Genomic DNA, 22227 nt, shown 5'->3' with positions numbered 1-22227 from the left:
GGGAGGGGGGGGCTGTTTTGAATGTATTTTTTCAAACTGCCCTAAAAAAAGGTGAGTTTGTGGTAGAGGCCAAAAATTGTGTGTTTGTGTAGGTAGCTGGTGAACTAGTGCAGTGCGGAGCGTTGAGGTGAAGGCATTCTGAGAACATACCCAGGATCCACACACGGCATGAAAGAAAGTGCTGTTCTAGCAGGAGCTGTAGTGGTCTCGCTCTTCTCTTTCTCCCAACTGTCGTTCCTCTCTCTCAAGCAGCCAGCCGCACTCTCCGGCTGCAATTAGGCAAGGTTCAGAGTCTTGCCTCCATTTCCAGAGCCGGTTGGATTTGGTGGAGGACATACACCCCCCCACCACCACAGCGTTATTAGTGACCTGGGATAATTGGAATGGTTTCGGGGGCTGTGAAACACTCAGGGTCTTGCTCTGAGTGTCTCAGCTCAGCAGAGGAGAGGAGAGGGAGCTCCTGTCTCCTCTTTTTAAAACTACACTTCACAAAGAAGAAGAAAAGAGTGGCCTTAGCATAAATCAGGGCGACAGCCACCGGCTAATGTTACTGTGGGTTAGGAAATAGAAACGGAAACGTCTGCTCCCCTCTCTCTCAATCTCTCTCACACACACAGCAGAGCTCTGTGAAGGAGAAATAGACAACCTCAGCACTTCTGTCCTTCGAGGGGTGTAGTAGCAGTAGTGGAATGTCGAACGCTCAACTATGCAGGTGTCTAACACACCGTTTTAGTCAACTCCTGGACTTGATCGCTTGCCTCCTCCTTCAGAGAAAAGGGGTCTCTTTGATACTTCTTGGGGGGCTCTAGTTTACATGTGTGAGACTGAGATGTGCAACCCCAATGACACCCTATTCCCTATATAGTGCACTACTTTTGAACAGAGCCCCATGGGCCCTGGCTAAAAGTAGTGCACTATAAAGGGAATAGGGTGTCAATTGGGACTCTGAGAATCACCTATAGCGGGGCTTTCTGTTTAGACTGGGTCTGTGGGTTTGTTTTTGGTTGAGTAACTGGCCTATTGTGCCGAGGTCTGGCCAGCTGCAGGGAGCGACCGTATGAGGGTAGAGCCTCTCCCTCCCTGCCAGGTTTTATCATGTCTTCTCTACTTCCTCTCCTTCTCCTTCTCCTTCCCTCCCCCCTTCTCTGTCTCTCCCCGGTGGCTCCTTGAGACGCTGCAGATTGAGGGGGTGGTGGGGGTGTGCTGCCTTGTAAAACGTCCCCCCTTCTGAGTCGTTATCTCTGGATCATGAAAGGCCCCCAGGTAACAGAGGGGAGAGACAGGAAGGGGAGAGAGGTCGCAGGAAGATATAATTTTTCTCTTTATTTTTTTATAAACGTGAAACTCTGTTTTGAGATGTGGCTGCTGAACAAAATGTGGCTCCTATTGTAGATGTAGGTGGAACCCCCTTCTCTCCCTCTTTTTTTTCCTCCTACTCTCTCTCGCTTTCTCCCCCTGCCCCTCCCTCCCTCCCTCCCTCCCATCCGATGGTGAGTGTGAGTGGCGGTTGAGCTCCTTTGAAGTATGCCGCAGCACAGGGAACAGTCATTGTGCGGGCCCTTTGATAGTGCCGCCCTGGCCTCCAGCCCCCAGCTTCAGCTTTGTAGCTGTGCAGTACTGCGGGGGCACACCACACACTACACCACGCCGCGCTTGGCCAGACTTCAGCGGCTCGGGCCCCCAGCGACGGAGCATCAGATGTGGGTAGAGGGATAAGGAGAGGGGGCTCCTACCGCCAGACCCCCAACTCCACCCCTTACCCCAGTCTCACCAGCACATGCCTGAGGTTTGGGCTTTTGGTGGCTCGGGGGGCGGGAGCCTTACCTCCTACCATTCCTCTCCCCACAACCAAAACCCTTCCCCTCTCCCTTCCTCTAGCCTTGCATAGACATAAACCTCCTTTATCCACTTCCCTTCATCTTCATTTCTCGTTTCTTCTCATCCCCCTCTCCCTCGTTCTGTTTTAACTGAATTCCCCCAAACATCCCCCTGTTAGCAATGATACCATTGTCAGTGTTCCCAGCCCAGACAGAACAACAATGACGTTTCTCCCACACAACCACCCTGACTTTTGGTTGGAGGTTAGAAATTACAGATGTAACTATTCTAAGTTTTCCTGTTAATGTTCTGTCTCCCGGCCAGAGAAAGTGCTGGAAGGATGAAGCCGTTTGTTTAAAACATCAATTTTCTTACATTTACATTTTAGTCATTTAGCAGACGCTCTTATCCAGAGCGACTTACAGTTAGTGAGTGCATACATATATTTTTTATTTTTATTTTTAAATATTTTTCATACTGGCCCCCCGTGGGAAACGAACCCACAACCCTGGCGTTGCAAACGCCATGCTCTACCAACTGAGCTACATCCCTGCTGGCCATTCCCTCCCCTACCCTGGACGACGCTGGGCCAATTGTGCGCCGCCCCATGGGTCTCCCGGTCACGGCCAGCTACGACAGAGCCTTCTTCTTTGGTTTTACCTCTTCCTCCTCAAGCTGAGGGTTGCCGGTTGTGGCAGTGTCACAATTCTATAGAGAGAGTGAGACTGCCTGACCCGAGAGGGCATCGCCAAACAAAACCATAGTTAAACTCTTCACAGCAAGGTGAATATCTCACCAATACGGAGCAATAGTCAGTGCAAAGGTTGGCTATCTCTGTTTTTTTTCCATCGACTGACTTTGTTTCCTGAACTTAATGCGTTGTCTCCATCACTGGTTGGATTTGAATAGCTGAAATTTTCCTTTTCTTTCCAGCCAGCCAATGCTGTTAAAACTTGATTCTGACCATTTAGATAATTTGGCAGAGAAATATCAGGTTCATTTTCAGCTTTTAATGCCATCTTGGAAAACATTTCAGTCTAGATGTACAAATTCCCGTGTTTCAGTGATTTGGAGTTGATCTCTGAACCCACTAAACCCATATTTCATAAAATAAGAACATTGTCTGTCTAGGTTTCTGACTTTGTGGTCGAGACAGACATGGCAACTGAGTCAGCTGATTTGGCATTTCCTCCTCTCCTCTCTCCCAGAACTCTTTCTTTCTCTTTTTCCTCTCCTCCTCCAGACCCCCACTCTCCCTCTCCCTCTGCCATTGTAAAGTCTACACTCCTGCCTGGGTTGGAGACCCCTCGCTCCAGTTGGCTTATTTTTAGTAATTTGTCGGCCGTGTTTTCCTTTTTAATGGCACCAAAATAAACCCCAGAGTTCCGCTGCAGTGCAGGGAAGGAGGGAGGACAGGAGGAGGGGAAGGAGGAAGAAGTAGTGTAAGGCAGGCGGGACGGGCCCAGCTGCGGGCTCTTTGATTTGCCCCGGGAAGTTGGAGGCGGCGATTGTGAGACGCGGGGCCGTGCCAGTTATCTTAACCTCCCACGCTTCAAAGACCCAGAGCCTGGGCGCCGTTGGTCTCAGTCGCTCCCCCCACCTCCCATCCCCTCCCTGGGCCAAGGAGAGAGAGAGCCAGAGCCAGGACCCGGCCTCCACTGGAACAGAGGAGCGTTTCATTTCCTGCAAAGAAGTCCAGCCGGCATTCCTGAGTGCTAACTGGGGGGAGAGGATGTGGGTAGAGGGGGAGGGGGCAGGGAAGGGGTCAAGTTGCTCCTGAATCCCGCGTTTGTGTGTTGGTGTCGGGTGGGTCTGCTATGAAGACCTGGCCTGATGCCCCCTCCTGACCCACCACCACCCACCCCCCCCCCCCCCCCCCCCCCCCCCCAAGCCCCTCAGGCTTTTTCCCAAGACCGGAAAGACCAGGCCAGGGCTTTTCATCTTGTGGCCGGGAGGGAAGGAAAAAGCTCCCCAGGAAGGGAAGAGGGTGCTGGGGCTGAGGGCTGAGGGCTGGGCTCTCAGATCCTGGGATAAAAAGGGGGCAGTGGAGGTAAATGAACAGCGACAGAGGCTCTGTCTCTCTCTCTGCGGCCCTCCTCTCCTTGGTGCGGGAGGCTCAGGGTCAGCCGTCCCTGGAAAAGGCGTCCTCCGTCCCTTTCATCCACGTGTGGTAAAGCAATCTGGAGGGAGGGAGGGGGGGGGGGAAGAGCGTGAGTGTGTGTGGTACCAGGGTGGAGTTGCAGGGCTCAGCTGACTTCTCTACCCACAAAAACACTTCTCTGACCTCACCACAAGGGAGCAGTCCTTCCACTAATACATTTTCTATCTTTCTCTCCTCACATCTTTCACTCACTACCCGGTCGGATAGCTACCTCTGAATCTCTTCCCCCTCTCTGACTTTGATCACTGATTCCATTTGATGCTCAAAAATAACCAACACCGCCTGTCCGTCAATAACTGAAGCTAACTCTGTTAGCTACGTTCGCCACAGAACAGTATTTTGAGCAAAACCGCTTTTGTGGTTTGACAAACAATTTTCCTTGCATGGATGGGTGGTTTGTGGCCGGCAGGGCTTTTTAGAAGGCCCTGTGAAGTGGACTCGAGCAGGCTGAGAAGACTCTCTCTACCTCTCCACTGCCCACACACAGCGGTGGCAGCATAAATGTCAACAAAAAGCTATAGCCTAACTAGATGGCTGGTTGCGTTCAGAGAGAGAGGGGTAGCAGTAGGTAGACGATATCAAGGTGTGAGTCAGAGAGGGGGGCAGAGCAGATTGAGCCAGCTGGGTCACAGTGACCTGATGTCAGAGAGAGATCAAAGCTAAAGCCAACCCACATCCTGTCACTAACCTTTTGACCTACTGTTCAGTCGGCAACGCCATTACTGCTCTCTGAAGACGGCAGAACTGTAGGGCTCCTTCACTCCTCCAGTGTTTGTACAGGAGGCAGAGCTAGCATTGTGAGGTTACATACATCAGAGGACGCAGCACTCAGTCACTGTATGTGGGATGTGTGAGACTGTCTGATTTCAGATGACGTTGACAGCAATGTGTTGTGGTTTCATGTTTGAGCTCCTTTTTAGTTAGTGAGGGATTTTTGAACGGGTTTATGAGTTCATTGCATCTCTCTGTTTCTGACTTGTATGAAAAAGACAGTCAGCACTCGCAAATGACGTATAACAGCAGTCACTATGGACACGTTTAGGCCCTCTGTTTTTGCCCATTGAACTGACAATGTTTCTCTCTCTGTCCTTCAGGAGGAAAACTGAACACTTTCTCCACGTCATGCAAAGCGAAGGCAGCAGCTATGGGCCTCCTGCTAGAGATGGAGGCCTGCTAGATTCCATGAACCCTCCCCCTTATCCCCAACCCCCAAGCCTCAACTCCCGTTCTCAGAGGAATACCACCCCCCCAAACTTAACTTTACACTCCTCTCCTGCAGTGACTCTCCTATCTGATGTAGAGACTCTGAACTGAACAAGACAATCACTACTAAAGACCATCAACCAACCGCATTCAAACACCCCAGCCCCCTCACTCCCCAGTCCCTCACTCCTCACATCGAACAAAAAGATGAATCCAATGTATCATGTTTTTTGGTTTTGTTTTCTTACAAGCAGCTTTATCTCAATCCAAGGCACTGCACTGAAAACAGTTCAGCGATTTCACATTGTCAAACACACTTAACACCTCCCCACACATACCCCAACACACAAAACACCCGTTTCTAAGTTATTTCTAAGTTATTTGCCACCTCCGTTCCTTTCCTTTGTACAGCCCACTATGTTCGACCCTCAACACTCCCCTCTCCTCTCTCTCACTGGATTTCAGACCACATGTTTGGGTTGCGGCCTGACCCACACCACCTTTAGACTGACTGCACTATCACAAGGAAGATGGAGGGATGTCAATCACAGGTTGTCAAGGAAACATCCTCTCAAGGCTCCTATCCTCCATTTTGTTTTTATTAACGACCAGTTGGTGCAAAAAAGATCAACGTTTTATGATTATAGCTTTTACTTTTGAGTTGGAATTAATGGAATGCTTTTTTGTATTTTGAACTTGGTTTAAATTTCTTGGTGTATATTTTCAGTGATTGTTTATTTTATTTTTATTTTTTTATATATATATATACTGGTATATATGAAAATAAGCTTTGAACACAGGAAAGCCATTTTTTTTCTTGTTAGAGTCTTGCAGAAAAATGGAAATTAAGGCTTCTTTTGATACTATTTGTAACAAATAGTGACCTTGACTCGAGTCTTGCTCAGATGTAAAATAAAGCTCAGTATGTGTACTTTTTAAAGAAACTGTCAGGATATGTCACTTTTCTTGGTATTTTTGCAGGCAACGTTAGGACAAAGGCAAGTGGTTGCTCAGAGGCCTATATTTTATTGTTCTAAACTGACATATGAAGCAGATATATATTTACCCCAGCACTTGGCAGTGTTTTTCTTTTATTGCTATCAGGGTTGGGGTCAATTCAGAAAGTAAACCAAATTCCAATTGCAATTTGACATTTTCCTCATTGGAAAGCATTGAAGAGAAGTTGGAGAATTTCAGTGTACTTCCTGAATTGACCCCAAGCCTGATTACGATGGACTTTTGTCTCTTCTCTATCTGGTAGCTAATAGTGTGGTCTTTTTGCCCATGTTGTTTATTCCATGCAAGCATTTCTGTAACATTTGATTGATTTTATGCTCTATTTTTAGTATTACTTGATTCATTTTTTATTCATTGTCGTATTTTGAATCACTGTCATCTTGGTATAAGCACTTTGCTTCCCAAGTGGTCACATTAACAGTTTCAACATGTTTTGTTTTTTTAAAGAAAAATAAAAAGGCATTGGCTCATTTGATCTCCCGACCGGAGTTATGTGATAGAAGGTATACCTTACTGACAGGGCTGGTTTCCTGGACAGAGATTAAGCCTAGTCTTGGGCTAAACACTTATTTGAATGGGGATTCTTCATTGAGCATTGTTTTTAGTCTAGGGCTAAATCTCTGTCCAGGAAACCAGCCCAATAATCTTGTAGTGTGTGATCATTAGTAGGCCTATCATATGGTTCATATCCAGAAATGCAGCATTTGTCAACACTGCCACTTAGTGGTCTTACATAGAACTACCAAGCAGAATTATTGACTATAACTCACATTCAAATCTTGAGGGGAAACTTCAAAAGGCTCTAAAACCGACCAATTAAAACTCCAGCAGCATACTGACTGAGGCTACGTTCATACAGTATTATGGCTATGCTAACGAAAGGGGAAATCCACATCTTGAGTATTGAAGCTGCTTGTAAAATAAATCCATGGAAAAAGGTGAGACGTGATGTCTCATCCTCCAAGATGATCAATTTAATGTCGGGATATAAAGAGGGTAATGTTTTTTTTTTTTTCTAATTGAATAGTAGGGATAACATCAAAGGAACTCTTGAAACAATATTAGAAATTAACAGTGGGGTTGAACAGGCAGGGGTTAAAACTGCCCATATGCATCACTGGGTATCATTAACATTAATGGCAGTGTGTGTTGGCTGAAAGGTCCAGAGGCAAATACACTGCTCAAAAAAATAAAGGGAGCACTAAAATAACACATCCTAGATCTGAATGAATGAAATAATCTTATTAAATACTTTTTTCTTTACATAGTTGAATGTGCTGACAACAAAATCACACAAAAATTATCAATGGAAATCAAATTTATCAACCCATGGAGGTCTGGATTTGGAGTCACCCTCAAAATTAAAGTGGAAAACCACACTACAGGCTGATCCAACTTTGATGTAATGTCCTTAAAACAAGTCAAAATGAGGCTCAGTAGTGTGTGTGGCCTCCACGTGCCTGTATGACCTACCTACAACGCCTGGGCATGCTCCTGATGAGGTGGCGGATGGTCTCCTGAGGGATCTCCTCCCAGACCTGGACTAAAGCATCCGCCAACTCCTGGACAGTCTGTGGTGCAACGTGGCGTTGGTGGATGGAGCGAGACATGATGTCCCAGATGTGCTCAATTGGATTCATGTCTGGGGAACGGGCGGGCCAGTCCATAGCATCAATGCCTTCCTCTTGCAGGAACTGCTGACACACTCCAGCCACATGAGGTCTAGCATTGTCTTGCATTAGTAGGAACCCAGGGCCAACCTCACCAGCATATGGTCTCACAAGGGGTCTGAGGATCTCATCTCGGTACCTAATGGCAGTCAGGCTACCTCTGGCGAGCACATGGAGGGCTGTGCGGCCCCCCAAAGAAATGCCACCCCACACCATGACTGACCCACCGCCAAACCGGTCATGCTGGAGGATGTTGCAGGCAGCAGAACGTTCTCCACGGCGTCTCCAGACTTTGTCACGTCTGTCACGTGCTCAGTGTGAACCTGCTTTCATCTGTGAAGAGCACAGGGCGCCAGTGGCGAATTTGCCAATCTTGGTGTTCTCTGGCAAATGCCAAACATCCTGCACGGTGTTGGGCTGTAAGCACAACCCCCACCTGTGGACGTCGGGCCCTCATACCACCCTCATGGAGTCTGTTTCTGACCGTTTGAGCAGACACATGCACATTTGTGGCCTGCTGGAGGTCATTTTGCAGGGCTCTGGCAGTGCTCCTCCTGCTCCTCCTTGCACAAAGGCGGAGGTAGCAGTCCTGCTGCTGGGTTGTTGCCCTCCTACGGCCTCCTCCACGTCTCCTGATGTACTGGCCTGTCTCCTGGTAGCGCCTCCATGCTCTGGACACTACGCTGACAGACACAGCAAACCTTCTTGCCACAGCTCGCATTGATGTGCCATCCTGGATGAGCTGCACTACGTGAGCCACTTGTGTGGGTTGTAGACTCCGACTCATGCTACCACTAGAGTGAAAGCACCGCCAGCATTCAAAAGTGACCAAAACATCAGCCAGGAAGCATAGGAACTGAGAAGTGGTCTGTGGTCACCACCTGCAAAACCAGTCCTTTATTGGGGGTGTCTTGCTAATTGCCTATAATTTCCACCTGTTGTCTATTCCATTTGCACAACAGCATGTGAAATGTATTGTCAATCAGTGTTGCTTCCTAAGTGGACAGTTTGATTTCACAGAAGTGTGATTGACTTGGAGTTACATTGTGTTGTTTAAGTGTTCCCTTTATTTTTTTGAGCAGTGTATTTACACCAGTATGTTACATAGTTGAAGGTTGCCTTGGAGATCATCCTTCCCTGGGAAACTGTATGAATAGAACAATCTATGGGAAGCATTTGGAAAAGTCCGTTTAATGCCACAAACTACTTACAAACCACCACATGTAAAGATGACATTCAGAATATACAGTCAAAGACAGTGGATTTGAATTCATAATACCAGTCTACCATTCTTCAGGAAGGCACTGAGGTTTGTACCAGCTGCATTTCTGTTCTAGCGTTGTCAAGATGAACCAGCGTTTTCTCTATCACTCATGCCCTTATCAGTAATGGGAGGGACTACATGATCTTGTCCAATAGGAAGTGCTCATTTTCATTTCCCGTTGCAAAACATTTTGTCACGGTGTGCTTTAATGAACAGGCTCCAGCTAGTGTTGATGCTGGGGCGGGGTTACTTGTACTTGTAGAAGCCCTCTCCGGTCTTCTTGCCGAACTTGCCATCAGCCACCAGCTTGTTCAGCATCTCACTGGGCTGCATCAGAGGGTTGTCGGGATCCTTCTCAACCCAGCCTGGAATCAAGTAATCATCACAAAAACATTTCATTTGAATTTTTGCAGGTTTCACACTTCCTGCATCTGCTTCATTTTGTTTGTTCAAATATTTATCACAATTTTCAAAGACCACCGGCACCTCTCGTCCATCAACATTCTATAACCAAAACAGTGCTCCTCCTCTGTGCCATATGAACTGCAGTTCTTTCTATTGGTCCTCTTAACTGGGATTGTAGTCTGTAATAGGAACACACTTGTGAAGCAGCCCAACACTCACCGTCAATTATGAATTTAGCTGTGTCCAGTCCTACGTAGTCCAGCAGCTCAAAGGGCCCCATGGGATACCCAGCGCCCAGCTTCATGGCAATATCAATGTCCTCCTTTGACCCGTGGCCTGACGAGAAGAGCACACAAACTCAGCCATTGATTTTGAATGAAGGGTGACATAATGGTTTCATATACAGAGCACTGTTTTTTTTAACCATAGATGTTCATACACAACCATTTGTCACATCCCTCTTGGCTCTGATGCTATTTTGATTTATATACAGGCAATCAGTTTGAATATATCTTTCAGTCATGCAGGGGTGGTGTACCTCTCTCATGTAACCTGATGGCTTCCATCATGTAGGGCACCAGCAGGCGGTTCACAATGAACCCAGGAGTGTCCTGAAGATGAACAGAACGTAGTGATGTTAGTGAACCGTTTATAACTGCAGATGATGAACATAATGTATGGTGCAATATGGTATGTGACTGTATTATCTTTAAGGTTGTACCATACTAGCGAAATACTTTATATGTATTAAAAGAAGCGAGGATCTTACTTTGCAGGACACTGGTGTCTTTCCCAGTGCTTTGCTGAAGGCGAGGAGGGAATCGAAGGTCTCCTGGCTTGTGGCTGATGTTCCAATCACCTGAAGAGGACATGTAAACAACTCAACAGCTTTCAATTGAATCTTGCTGATACATATGTTTCTAATTTAAACATCTCCATCATGACATAGAGGGAGACTATATAGAGACTTATGATAGGGAGGGATGTCCTAAAATGTACACTGTACTGTTGATCCTTACCTCTACCAGCTTCATCATGGGGACGGGGTTGAAGAAGTGCAGCCCTCCAAATCTATCCAGCCTGCTGGTGGAGCTGGCTATGTCGGTGATGGGCAGAGAGGACGTGTTGCTGGCGAAAATGGTGTGTCTTAGAGGAACCAAACACATCAGGCAATAAGCAGCAAGCAACTCCCATGAGGTACACCCCAATTAGTAACATCAATTAGTGGGCTACACAACGCCTTTCCCTTTGAAATATTTTATTTTAATTAGAATAGTCTTAAAATAGTGTATTTTAAGCACATTTCAAGGATACCAGCATAGCTTTATAGTAAGTATAGAAAAAAAGCTCAAATGCAGATAAAGGAATTTTGATATTTAGGCTAAATATTCAAAATGGCAACCCAGAATTTACATAAACAAAAAATATTGGAGATTTCAAGTCGCAGGCAGTGGAGACAGAACAGTGCTTATGTAGTCTAGCAGGGATGGTTTGGATTCACGCTCGCTTGGTGAGTAACCTTGAGACTAAAGACGTGGGTTGGACCCACAAGCTAATGCCTAGGATTTAGCTCAGTGGGATAAGACAGTCTTGTGGCATGTAGGAGACACAGGTTCAAGCCCTAGTCGGTCATACTTACGCTGGTGCCACTTTGTCCAGAGCACCAAAGAGGCCCTGTTTGATCTTGAGGTTCTCCACGATGGCCTCCAGCACCAAGTCTGTACTCCCCACCACAGACACCGCGTCTGTCGATATCGACACGTTGGCCATCACCTTCGCGATAAACTCTGCTCCTGCCTGAAACGTACATGATGACGGTCAAACCCCTGTTTGAATCAATGGTGTTATTAAAATGTGGTTCTTCCAACATTTCCTCATTGGAAACAGCAACATTAACATATTAGTGACCAACTTCTGGCTTGTCAGCAAACTTCTTCTTGACCACCCTCTTCAGGCTGCCCTCTATTCCCTTGGCGGATTTATTCAGGATTTCCTCATTTGTGTCAACTAGTACCACCGAATGGCCCGTTGTAGCAGCAACCTATTAGAAAGGGGGGACACAAGTGTGAGTCAGTCACGAGTGGGTGGGACTGGTGTTCCAGGTTTGATTGTCAAAAAGTCACTTTGGTGATACAACTCCTGAATTGAAGGGCCACGAAAGTTAGATATTAGGATGTTGAATGCAGAGGAAATGTCAGATAGGCACCAAAATCCCTTATATAACTACCTAGTTACAGTAGATATAGGCCAAAGTCCACCTCATGCAGCTATCTTCACAATCTGTTTTGCACTGATCAACCGGAGACAGCTTGTGATACATACTGTTCTTCTTACCCAGAGATGAACAACCATTGCCATTTGTTTATAATACAAAGTTGTGTAACTCATCCCCTGCATCAGGGGAATTGCCTTGGTTGGCTTCTCAAGTGGGTCTCCAGCTAGCTAATATCAAGCTAGCGGTTAACTAACCAGCAAGTAGTCGGCAAGTTCGTGCACTTCATTGCTATATTTAACTGGCTTGCAACGTTAGCTACATAGCTGGTTAGCTTACAAGCTAACTAGCTAGCTAGCAAGCTAATGTTAGCAAACAAACTTCTGTCATTAACAGTTAGCTACCTGTGCGATACCTGCACCCATCTGACCACCCCCGATGATCGTAACGTGTTTGATCGCTGCATTTCGGACTGCAGAAGAGGAGAGACCTCTGATGACTTGGTGAGTGAAGAAAGCCATGGTTTTCAAGGGGTAGAGGACCGCACCAGAATAAAGGAGCTGGCTGTGGCTGAACGTACAGGCAGACTGACACTCAGACAGCGTGGAAGGTCGTTGTAGGCAGTGGTCACGTGACTATTTAGCCCATTCCACGACCTTTCACACAGTTTTGATGAGGCGTGTTTTATTAGAGATCCCTACTATTGCTCTAATATAGGAATAAGTCAATAATAACATTGTAGTTTGATAGGATGCAATAGCACTTTCTACTGAGAAAACAAGAAGTGTGTGCAACTGTTGCATCAAAGCAAATCAAGATCATCATTTCATTTATTTTATTGCCATAATGCAATAGACAGCTCTCTTCAAAATAACTATGGTAACCTGAATGCAAATAAATCACCCATAATCCTTTCGTTTATTCCGTAACGCAGAAAGGCCTAAACTAAAACCTCAAACAGTTAATAGATATTCCAAGCTGTAATAAAATGTTCCGTTAAAATGTTCAGTTAAAACATTTAAAATTGCAAAATGTTACATTAACACACTTTTACATTCCCTGTGCACATTTTCAGCATCAAAATAAAGAAATGAAATAGCTATAAACACTGCACGGTTCCAAATGAGACAGCTCTTGTGAGAAGGTAGTAAGCAGCCCTTAATGAGTAAGATGAAACCTATAATAATATCAACATCATGGCTTCTTTGAAAACAGGTCTGTGCTAATCAACAAATCACAATCAGCTATTGTTGACAATCAACTTCAAGTCCATCCAAATAAAATCCTCATAGTGTTATTTGGGTTCAATGAGTGTTCTATGAGTTTTCTATGGGTCACAGAACCTCATGATCACTGGAATCCAAGTAGTGAGTGCCCTGCCACCAGAATTATAAATCTAGTTGTTTGGATCCTGGATGCTGATTGGACGAGCAGCGTTCCAAGCCTTGCTGTATTGGCCGTCACAGACACACCTATGCCTGCTAACAGTTTCATCTGAAAATGGTCACTGCGCCTCCATAATAATATCATGCTCATGTTGCTGTCCTAATCATCTCTTGTATTTATCTCAACTCGCACATGATTTCCCCTTGCTTCCAGCATAGCATTTAATTTGGTACAGCGGGGGTTAATATAAACCTCGCTGTCTGCCTGTCCTACCTCGGCAACAATCCTACCTCGGCAACAATGTTTCATTTTTGAATTTCGATCTCTGTAGTACCATACATAGGGTGAACCGTGCCCAGACGAGACGAGACAACTTTTTCTGAGCCAGTCGAAATCACCTATCAACGTCATTATCATAAATGCTAATAGAAAAACGTTTATTGTGTTTTTGTAAACAACAGTAGACTGAAGTATTTGTTTCAGGAAAGGAATATTATATGAAATAATTTTGGGTGAGAGCATCAAAAAAATTACCAACAAATCATGAAATAAACAAAAAACTAATTTCATTATGCATAACACAACAATAGGCATCCCCAACAAAGTTAACAGATTTAAAAAAAAAAAAAAAAAAAAAAAAGGTAATAACCAACATCGTCATGATGTTAATATTTTGAGGGAACATTGCATTTTTTCTTCAAAACTGGTATCCGTTTGGTCCAGATGAACTTTAACACACTTACATTTGAGTGGCACCTGACTTTGAAAGCTTCCCAGTCACTTTCAGTTTCAAAATGCGAAACGAACACATTCTCGAAATTACCTGGATGCAGTCTTTAATGCAATACAGTTCACACTGGAAAGGACTCTACATGGCTTCCAGGACACAGCGGCTGACTGCTCTCCAGTTGGACTCAATGTCTCTATCCCCATTATTACATTGTCCCTTCAGTCTGAGAAGTTGGGCCTCCAAATCCCTCCACTTCCGTTTCCTCGGTGGAGGTGCCTCACCTCTCTCTGCCATTGTGTTTTTTCACTCTGCCAGTGACTGACAATCTGTCAGGTGACAGATGAATAGCCAGAGAGGAGGATGGCGCACTTGCACTGCATCATTTAGTGTCCGGTGGTAAACTACAGAGAGAGAGAATATTAAAACATTAAAAGAAAGAGCAAACAGGACACAAAACGTTTGCAAACATGACGTTCTACACCTCAGGGTAGCGTCTCACAACTTGCCAGGTGCGTCTGTCATTAATAAGCGTGTTAAAATTAATCTGGACCAGAGGCAGGTAACCCCGGGGCCGTGATCTTGCGGATGACCTCAGCCAGGTGACGATCTTGCTGAAAGGGAACAGCCAATCCGAGCTGTTGGAACCTCTTCCATAGAGCTTGGTTGAAATGGAAGTAACAGCTACCGACGGTGGCTTGGTGAAACTCGGTTTCCAGTGCAGTCTTCAACAAGTTTTCAAAGTCGCAGACCTCAAGTTGAGGGCGCCAGCTGTGGTGGGTCACTCGCCTGTACACTTGCCTGTAGTGTCTAATGGTGCATTGCTCCATCAGCACATGTACTACAAAACCACGATGGCTCCCCAGTTTTGTAAAAATGTTTCTGTAGGGTCGAGGACAACTTTTAAAGGTGCCATCTATGTAGACTGTTCTGCAACGTTGCAGCGCTGTCAGGTTTTCATTCGTTGCAAACACCATTATTCCCCAGTCATTGTCGGTGTGTAACAAAAATTGTTATTGGGCCCATGTTTCAGCCCATTGGCCTTCGATCACCACTTCTTCCACAGTCCCTAGAATGGGTGGCATCGCTTCAGACCTGGCTCTTTGCATGATTGATCTGATGGACTTGAGTGATCTGAGGCTTTTGGTGGCCACACCACCTCCCTGCCGGCCCAGTCAAACACATTCCGCATTGTAAACCTGGTTTATTGGTACAGTCAGATCCCACCTCACCTCTGCTGTAATACTCTGTCAGGATGGGGTTGTGCTCACCATTCCCACTTCTGGGGGATGCACATGGTCATGGACCTCGAGTACTCATATTTGGATTTGCATCTTCAGCACCTCCACTGAATGTTGTCACCCCTTGTTTGGTGCCGGTGATACCTGAAGTCCTGATCAACTAAAATCTTTCCACCACAGTTTCCAGCCATTAAACTTCCTTGCATGGCTGCCATTTTGGCTAAGATTGGAAAGAGTTAAGACAATGACTAAGTTATATGTAGAGAATGTTTGAACACGCTTATACTCTTACTATTTTAACATTAACGGGATTCATTTGCTCAGACAACTTTGAGTGGCATGTGCTGTGACACACCCACAAAGTCAACTTGAGTTTAGAACAGGAGTTGTCAAATGTGCTGCTAGTTTTGAAAGTTTTTGAAACAGGGAAAACCTACCACAGACAATGAACATAGTTTTTTTGATGGTTTATTGGTTTTTGCAAGGTACAAAAACGATGTTACAATAAACATGCATCTGATCTGTTATTGATGGTGCTTATTTACTAATTCACAGGGATGGGCAAAAGTTACAAAATATTATACAAAATACAATTACAAAATACTCTAAAGAACAATGTTTCAAAATAAATTATAAAATACTTTTGCAAAGTAATTAAAATACACATCACATTTGCAAGTAGCCCCCTTAACAACAACATCATTCTTAGTAACGGTGGTTGTTTTATCTACCTTAGTTGAGTAAGAGTGTCTGCTAAATGGCCAAAATGTAAAGGTAAAAATAAACACTTGCAAAGCACACTGGGAATTATTCTAATGAGCTCAGCCCCAAATAATTTGTATTGTAATTACATTTGGCCTTGTTTGGGGACGGATATCATTAGAATAATACCTAGTTTGCTTTGCAAGTGTTCATGTTCACATAACATTTTGGTCATTTAGCAGACGCTTTTATTACACCATAGTGGCATCACACTTCTGCCGGTAGGGGGACCTCCTATGTCTGCAAACACTTTTTTTTTTATGGGCCTAATCATAGAATTACATATAGAATCCCTATTAATTTAATAGGATCTCTATTGGTAAAAGATTTGTCATTTAACTTTTTAAATGTATTAGCCTACCTTTTTAATGTGTCATAAACACAACCAGTCATGATGTTTTCATCGGATTGTCAAACAATTACTTCAAAATGCTAATTTAGGCTACCAGCACACGCTACTCAGGAATGGCTCATTTAGATATTTTTCTGCTTATAATTTTTGACATTTGGTAGGTTATTTGTTAGTAAACTTGTCTATAATTAGATACATGCAGCTTCTCTTCTGTCATTACCTGGTGTTCATCTAGAATACTAAATAAAGCCTCGCTCATCAGAAATGTCATAAATCGATAGAATGATCATTGCATCATCAACAATGTAGTTGACATTTGTAAAGATTTCTCTTAAATTTCTGCTTCTCTCGCGGAGCAAAGGCGTTTAGGGACCAGGGAGATTTCCAAATTACACCAATTTGACCGGTTTAAAGGGCCGAGGGAACATAGGGCCGAGGGAACATAGGGCAGAGGTAACATAGAGCCGAGGGAACATAGGGCTGAGGGAACATAGGGCTGAGGGAACATAGGGTTGAGGTAACATAGGGCTGAGGGAACATAGGGCCGAGGTAACATAGGGCTGAGGGAACATAGGGCCGAGGTAACATAGGGCTGAGGTAACATAGGGCCGAGGGAACATAGGGCCGAGGGAACATAGGGCCGAGGGAACATAGGGCCGAGGGAACATAGGGCCGAGGTAACATAGAGCCGAGGGAACATAGGGCTGAGGGAACATAGGGCTGAGGGAACATAGGGTTGAGGTAACATAGGGCTGAGGGAACATAGGGCCGAGGGAACATAGGGCCGAGGGAACATAGGGCAGAGGGAACATAGGGTCGAGGGAACATAGGGCCGAGGGAACATAGGGCCGAGGGAACATAGGGTCGAGGGAACATAGAGCCGAGGTAACATAGGGCTGAGGGAACATAGGGCCGAGGTAACATAGGGCCGAGGTAACATAGGGATGAGGGAACATAGGGTCGAGGGAACATAGGGCCGAGGTAACATAGGGATGAGGGAACATAGGGTTGAGGTACCATAGGGCTGAGGGAACATAGAGCCGAGGTAACATAGGGCCGAGGTAACAGACATGGTCCCTCTGCATAGCACCAATGTTGTTTAGAACGGACTACCAGTACTTTTGCATAGCAACTATGCAAAAATAATTAAAGACTGGGTGGCATCTGTAGCAACATGACCAAAAGAACTAACAACCAGATTTTTGTCTGGACTATATCTTCTGATGGAAGAATTAAATGGAATGAATTGAATTATCAAAATAAAGTTTTCATGAAAATATGTAATTCATTGTTATTTTAATATATTGGTAATAGTTTTATAAAAGCAATAAGGATATCGCGTCGGGCCGAACAACGTCATTTACCTGTGACTGTATTCATGATACACCACTGCCTCTTGTGCCTTATGGCTTAATTACGGTACCAGGGATCGTAGTCTGTCTGGTGGCCTCACCGCCGGGGCCTCACAGTCACAGTGTACGGGCAGGGGGCCAGGGTGAGGCCAAAGCGCCCGTGCATGGGAGGAGGGGGCAGCCCCTGGGGCAGTCTGAAACTGAGGGCCTGCAGCAGGCTGGTGAACATCAGGAACAGCTCCATCTTAGCCAGCTGCTCGCCCATACACACCCTGCGTCCTGAGAAAGGGGGAAATGAACACTGTAAAGATACACATTAAGTCGTCATTGTAAATAAGAATTTGTTCTCAACTGACTTGCCTAGTTAAATGAAGGTTCAATAAAAATTAACAAAATAAAAAACTCATGGTCATATACGTGCATGCCAATAATCCAGTAAAATTGTGAAATAAAATTATTAAAATGTTCAGTCGTGGCCTAACTGCTTCATAGTCATGTATGGGGTAGTGTGGGACTTCAATAACCCAGAGAGAGTGTGAATTAACCTTTTTAAACTTGTTTCTGTGGATTTTACAGTAGCCTAACTGTTAATGTCCACAGTAGAAATGCTTCATTCTCAGTGTATACCGTGTGACTACACTCAGTTTGCCAGTTGTAGAGCACGTCTCTAATAGGACACACACATACGTCTGTCGAGAGACTTCCTTATGACCTACCTATTCCGAACGGTATGAACCACTCCTTCCTCAGGAGCTTCCCCTGGTCGTCTAGGAAACGAGAGGGGTTGAAGTCGTCTGGCTCCTCCCACACAGTGGAATCCCTATGGACAGACCACAGGTTGGGGATGATCACTGTGCCCTTAGGGATTGTATAGCCACGGAACTCTGCAAGACAACAACAGAAGAACCATAGTAAAAGGGTTGTACTTTCCTCTGTTTCTGCTGCAGCAGCCTAGTCCCTGTTGTAGTGTTAGTCTGGTGGAACTGACCAAGTTGTTGAGAAAGCAATTCAATACAACTTTATTGATCTGACTGTGCATAACGGAAGAGTCAGGTTCTACCATAGAATTAGAATGACTAGTATGGGATTCTATCGCTATGGTTTCTCTCTCCTCACCTGTGGTCTCTGAGGCCATGTGAGGGATGGCCAGGGGGACCACCACAGTCATCCTCTGCACCTCCATGATGGTGGCCTCTGTGAACGGCAGGCTGCCTTTATCAGTGAGAGACGGGACCCTGTCTGGGCCCACCACCGCATCGATCTCCGCCTGCACCCTCTCTGTGGTGTAAACGGGTACAAATGACATGGAAAACATTATTACAAAGCAACAAGAGCATTGGGAAACAGGACACTGGATAAGTTACACATAACATTATGATTGGGAACTGTACTGCATCATCATGTTACAACAAGGAGTTCTCTTTAGGTTACATTGAATTGGTCCTCCACACCCCTCTTTCTGTATTTCAGGAACCCTGTTTGATGATGTAGTACCTTGGATATCTGGATACACGACCATGTAGAGCATCATCCACAGCACTGTGTTGGTGGTGGTATCAGTACCAGCGATGAAGAGGTCTCCTATGATGTAGAACAGATAGTCCTCTGAGAAGCTACTGTCCGTCTCCTCAGCGGCCTCCTGGGCCAGCATCTCTACCAGGTACATGTCTATGAGATCTCTGGGGTTGGCTGGGTCTAACGTCTCCCTGTGCTTGGTGATGATCTGCTTCAGGAAGGCAGTGATGTCCCTTTCCACTTGCCGTACCTCTCTGAAGACACCGAAGGGCAGGTAGTAGAGCAGGGGGAAGACATTGATGAGGACCGCTGCGCTGTTAGAATAGGATAGATAAGTTACTTCCTGTTTTTTGGGATAAAATGAAATGTGTTAAGTGCTTAATGGCACACAGCAGGAAATGCTACTTGACATCAGTGACCAGCAGCCCTCCAGTTACCAGTTCAGTTCCCACTTCTTACGCCCGGCTGGGGTTTGAACAAGCCAACCTGCCGGCTACTGATCTGCCTCTCTAACCTCTAGCCTACCTGTTGGCGATGATCTCTAGGCCGCGGGCCATCAGGTCCAGCAGGGCGCCAAACTCCCGGTCAGCGTGGTGGAAGCGCTGGCCCAGGGCGATGTAGGAGATTACGTTGGACACAGAGTTAGTTATCAGAGGAGTCAGGTCCACTCCAGAACCCTCAGTATCTTCCTCGCTGAGACGCAGCAGCTCAGATTTGACCACAGCCAGCCCCTCAAGGATACAGGGCTCCAGGCTCAACTTGCCCAGGCCAAAGTTCCGCAGCGTGGTGTGGCAGAACTTGCGCTGCCTTCTCCATACTGGGCCATAAGGTGCAAAAACTATGCCTAAGGATCAGATAAATTATAAGAGGAGAGGTCGGCTAATAATGCCCTCACTACGCACTAGTACATATGTAATTATTTACAGAGCAAAATATAATTTATATTTTATTTTCTGCTTGGAAGACCTTTGATGAGAATAATAGAATATAATAATAGAACAGAGACACAGGAGAGGAGGGCTTCTTCGGTTTATAGTTCATCCATGAAGTGCTCTTTGATCATGGGATGAAATACTATCAAACAAAAAGAAGTAGATGCTGGTTAGTAAACAATGCCGGAACAGCTTTTGTGCAAACAAACTTCCAGAAGTAATCAAGGCACTCTCATGTAGTGGTAAAAAAAAAAAAAAGCATTTATTGTTTTACGGCTTATGCATGGCAAGAATGAAAAATCACTGACGCGTTGCGGCTACAACAGCCTTCATCAGGGTGACAGAGAATAGTGGTGGACAAACAGGTGTATATCCCAACTCTCACAGAAAGTGACTCACTTCATTACCATACTGTATGTAATTGATAAAGTTAAAAAACTTGGGGAAAAACACATTCAAGATATGAAGATTAACAAAATAAACATGGCAGAACAAGAATGCAACACCACAAAATAAATGCAATATCATAAAAGGAAAAAACTAACTGTGAACACATCAGCTCATGTTACCAAACCACATATCTCTTACAGGAAGGGAAAATAATCAATTTCCTCATTTAGACCTGGCAATACAGTGGCCCTTAGTTTAAAGATCCAGAATGTTTTGCGAGAACTGGGAACCACTTCAATGGCCATGGCCTTCAGAGAGTTTGGGCTGACTATGTGTTGTACAGGCTGGAGTGTCCATATGGGTACTTTTACATAGGACTTACTTTTACATAGGACATACTAAGAGAAGGCTCAAGGACAGGGTGTCTGAACATGTCTGTGCTATAAGGACTGCTAACGTCTCAAACGCCTCCTAAAATGTGGAACGTTCTGGATCTTTAAACTAAGGGCCACTGTATTGTCAGGTCTAAATGAGGAAATTGATTATTTTCCCTTCCTGTAAAAGATATGTGGTTTATTTTTTGGTTCTCCATTCTTAAGTTTGGTAACATGAGCTCATGTGTTCAGTTAGTTTTTTCCTTTTATGATATTGCATTTATTTTGTGGTGTTGCATTGTTGTTATGCCATGTTTATTTTGTATCTTGAATGTGTCTTTTCCCAAAGTTTTTTTTTTACTTTATCATTTACATATGGTAATGAAGTGAGTCACTTTCTGTGAGAGTTGGGATATACACCTGTTTGTCCACCACTATTCTTTGTCACCCCGATGAAGGCTGTTGTAGCCGCAACGTCGTTTTTAAAACATTTTTTATTCTTACCATGCATGAGCCATAAAACAATGAAGGCGTTTTAATTTTTCCATTACATGATTACTTCTGGAAGTTCGTTTGCACAATGGCTTTTCCAGCATTGTTTACTATCCAGCATCAAATTATTTTTTGTTTTATAGAACAATAGAATATTCACTGAGCAAAACGCTCATCCAAGACCGCTCATACGATGAGTAAAAGTCGACCTCTCCAAAATGTATTGACTATTATGCTTTCATGCGTTATTACGCACAGGTTGTGTCTAGAATCAGCACTTACCTTTCCGCTTTGTCATGATGGTAACGGTGGGAATCTCTGGTCTGTCGGAGAACACATCTGCCCGGTTTGAGAGGGCATCCCTGACCACTTCATATCCGTTCAGTACTACTACCAGCTGACTCCCTACCCACATGCTGTAGATGTTACCGTAAACTTTAGCTTGTTCCGTGATAATAACTTGAGGCGATATTACAGTTCGTGTCTTTGACTTTGGGACGTTCTCCTCTCCCCGGCCTCCAAACCTCCTCCAGATGAAATTGGGAACCAGAAACCCCCCGATATTGCCAACTATTGGCCATGGTTTAGGACCAGGAGGAATATTGGAGAAATCCTGGTGTTCGCGAAATGTGTACATTAGATAATAGACTGTCACGAATACTGTCAAGGCCAGAATGCAGACATGGGACAGTGCAGAAGTGCGCAGGAGCTCGTGCCATAATTCAATAACCATGGTGTCTATCTCGGCTGCAAAGCAAAAAATGTAACCTCGTAATACTTAGAAGCGAGTTGAATATTCTGACTCGTCAAAATATTCGAAGTATATTCTGAAAGGATAAAGTGTCTGCCATGTTATTTGTGAAAGAAAACGACGCATGGTGATTTCTAGCTTCCTATTGGTAGGGGGAGAGTACGGGTGGTGTGATTGGTGCGTTGATAGATGACGGAGGCAAA

At 45.0% G+C, this 22227-nt stretch overlaps 2 protein-coding genes across 3 annotated transcripts; both read right to left on the bottom strand.

Annotated features, from left to right (window-relative positions):
* Positions 1-9040: 9040 nt before the first annotated feature.
* Positions 9041-12350, bottom strand: LOC311119554 (hydroxyacyl-coenzyme A dehydrogenase, mitochondrial-like). Its single transcript, XM_084194232.1, has 8 exons — positions 12155-12350; positions 11451-11579; positions 11178-11335; positions 10558-10684; positions 10308-10397; positions 10077-10149; positions 9758-9874; positions 9041-9498 (listed from the first exon to the last, which is right to left on the bottom strand). The coding sequence occupies exons 1-8, from the start codon at positions 12269-12271 to the stop codon at positions 9380-9382; spliced, it is 930 nt and encodes a 309-aa protein (XP_084050358.1). The 5' UTR covers positions 12272-12350; the 3' UTR covers positions 9041-9379.
* A 1656-nt stretch (positions 12351-14006) lies between these two features.
* LOC311119555 (cytochrome P450 2U1-like) lies at positions 14007-22125 on the bottom strand. 2 transcript variants are annotated; one of them, XR_014611997.1, is made up of 7 exons: positions 21556-22125; positions 19611-19929; positions 19065-19399; positions 18687-18848; positions 18287-18454; positions 17583-17849; positions 14007-14267 (listed from the first exon to the last, which is right to left on the bottom strand). XR_014611997.1 is itself a non-coding variant. In XM_084194233.1 (6 exons), exons 1-6 carry the CDS (start codon positions 22004-22006, stop codon positions 17668-17670), a joined length of 1617 nt encoding a protein of 538 aa, XP_084050359.1. In that variant the 5' UTR covers positions 22007-22125; the 3' UTR covers positions 15557-17667. The 2 variants fall into 2 exon arrangements, 1 of the variants encoding a protein (XP_084050359.1); XM_084194233.1 differs by lacking the exon at positions 14007-14267 and having other exon boundaries at positions 15557-17849.
* Between the last annotated feature and the right edge of the window lie 102 nt (positions 22126-22227).

Source organism: Coregonus lavaretus (assembly GCF_964263955.1).
Source record: "Coregonus lavaretus genome assembly, contig: HAP1_SCAFFOLD_2220, whole genome shotgun sequence".
NCBI lineage: Eukaryota > Metazoa > Chordata > Actinopteri > Salmoniformes > Salmonidae > Coregonus > Coregonus lavaretus.
Note: the sequence above shows the minus strand (reverse complement) of the source record. Positions and strands in the feature narration are given on the sequence as shown.

Bases quoted from the DNA above. Each gene is read 5' to 3' on its own strand.
- LOC311119554 (XM_084194232.1), bottom strand. From the start codon at position 12,271: ATGGCTTTCTTCACTCACCAAGTCATCAGAGGTCTCTCCTCTTCTGCA. The intron at 10,150-10,307 runs GTAAGATCCTCG...GTTCATCTTCAG, and splicing joins AGACACCAGTGTCCTGCAAA to GACACTCCTGGGTTCATTGT. The intron at 9,499-9,757 runs GTGAGTGTTGGG...ACTTGATTCCAG, and splicing joins AGCTAAATTCATAATTGACG to GCTGGGTTGAGAAGGATCCC.
- LOC311119555 (XM_084194233.1), bottom strand. From the start codon at position 22,006: ATGGTTATTGAATTATGGCACGAGCTCCTGCGCACTTCTGCACTGTCC. The intron at 19,400-19,610 runs GTAGGCTAGAGG...CTATTCTAACAG, and splicing joins CTAGAGATCATCGCCAACAG to CGCAGCGGTCCTCATCAATG. The intron at 18,849-19,064 runs GTACTACATCAT...TTTACACCACAG, and splicing joins CGTGTATCCAGATATCCAAG to AGAGGGTGCAGGCGGAGATC.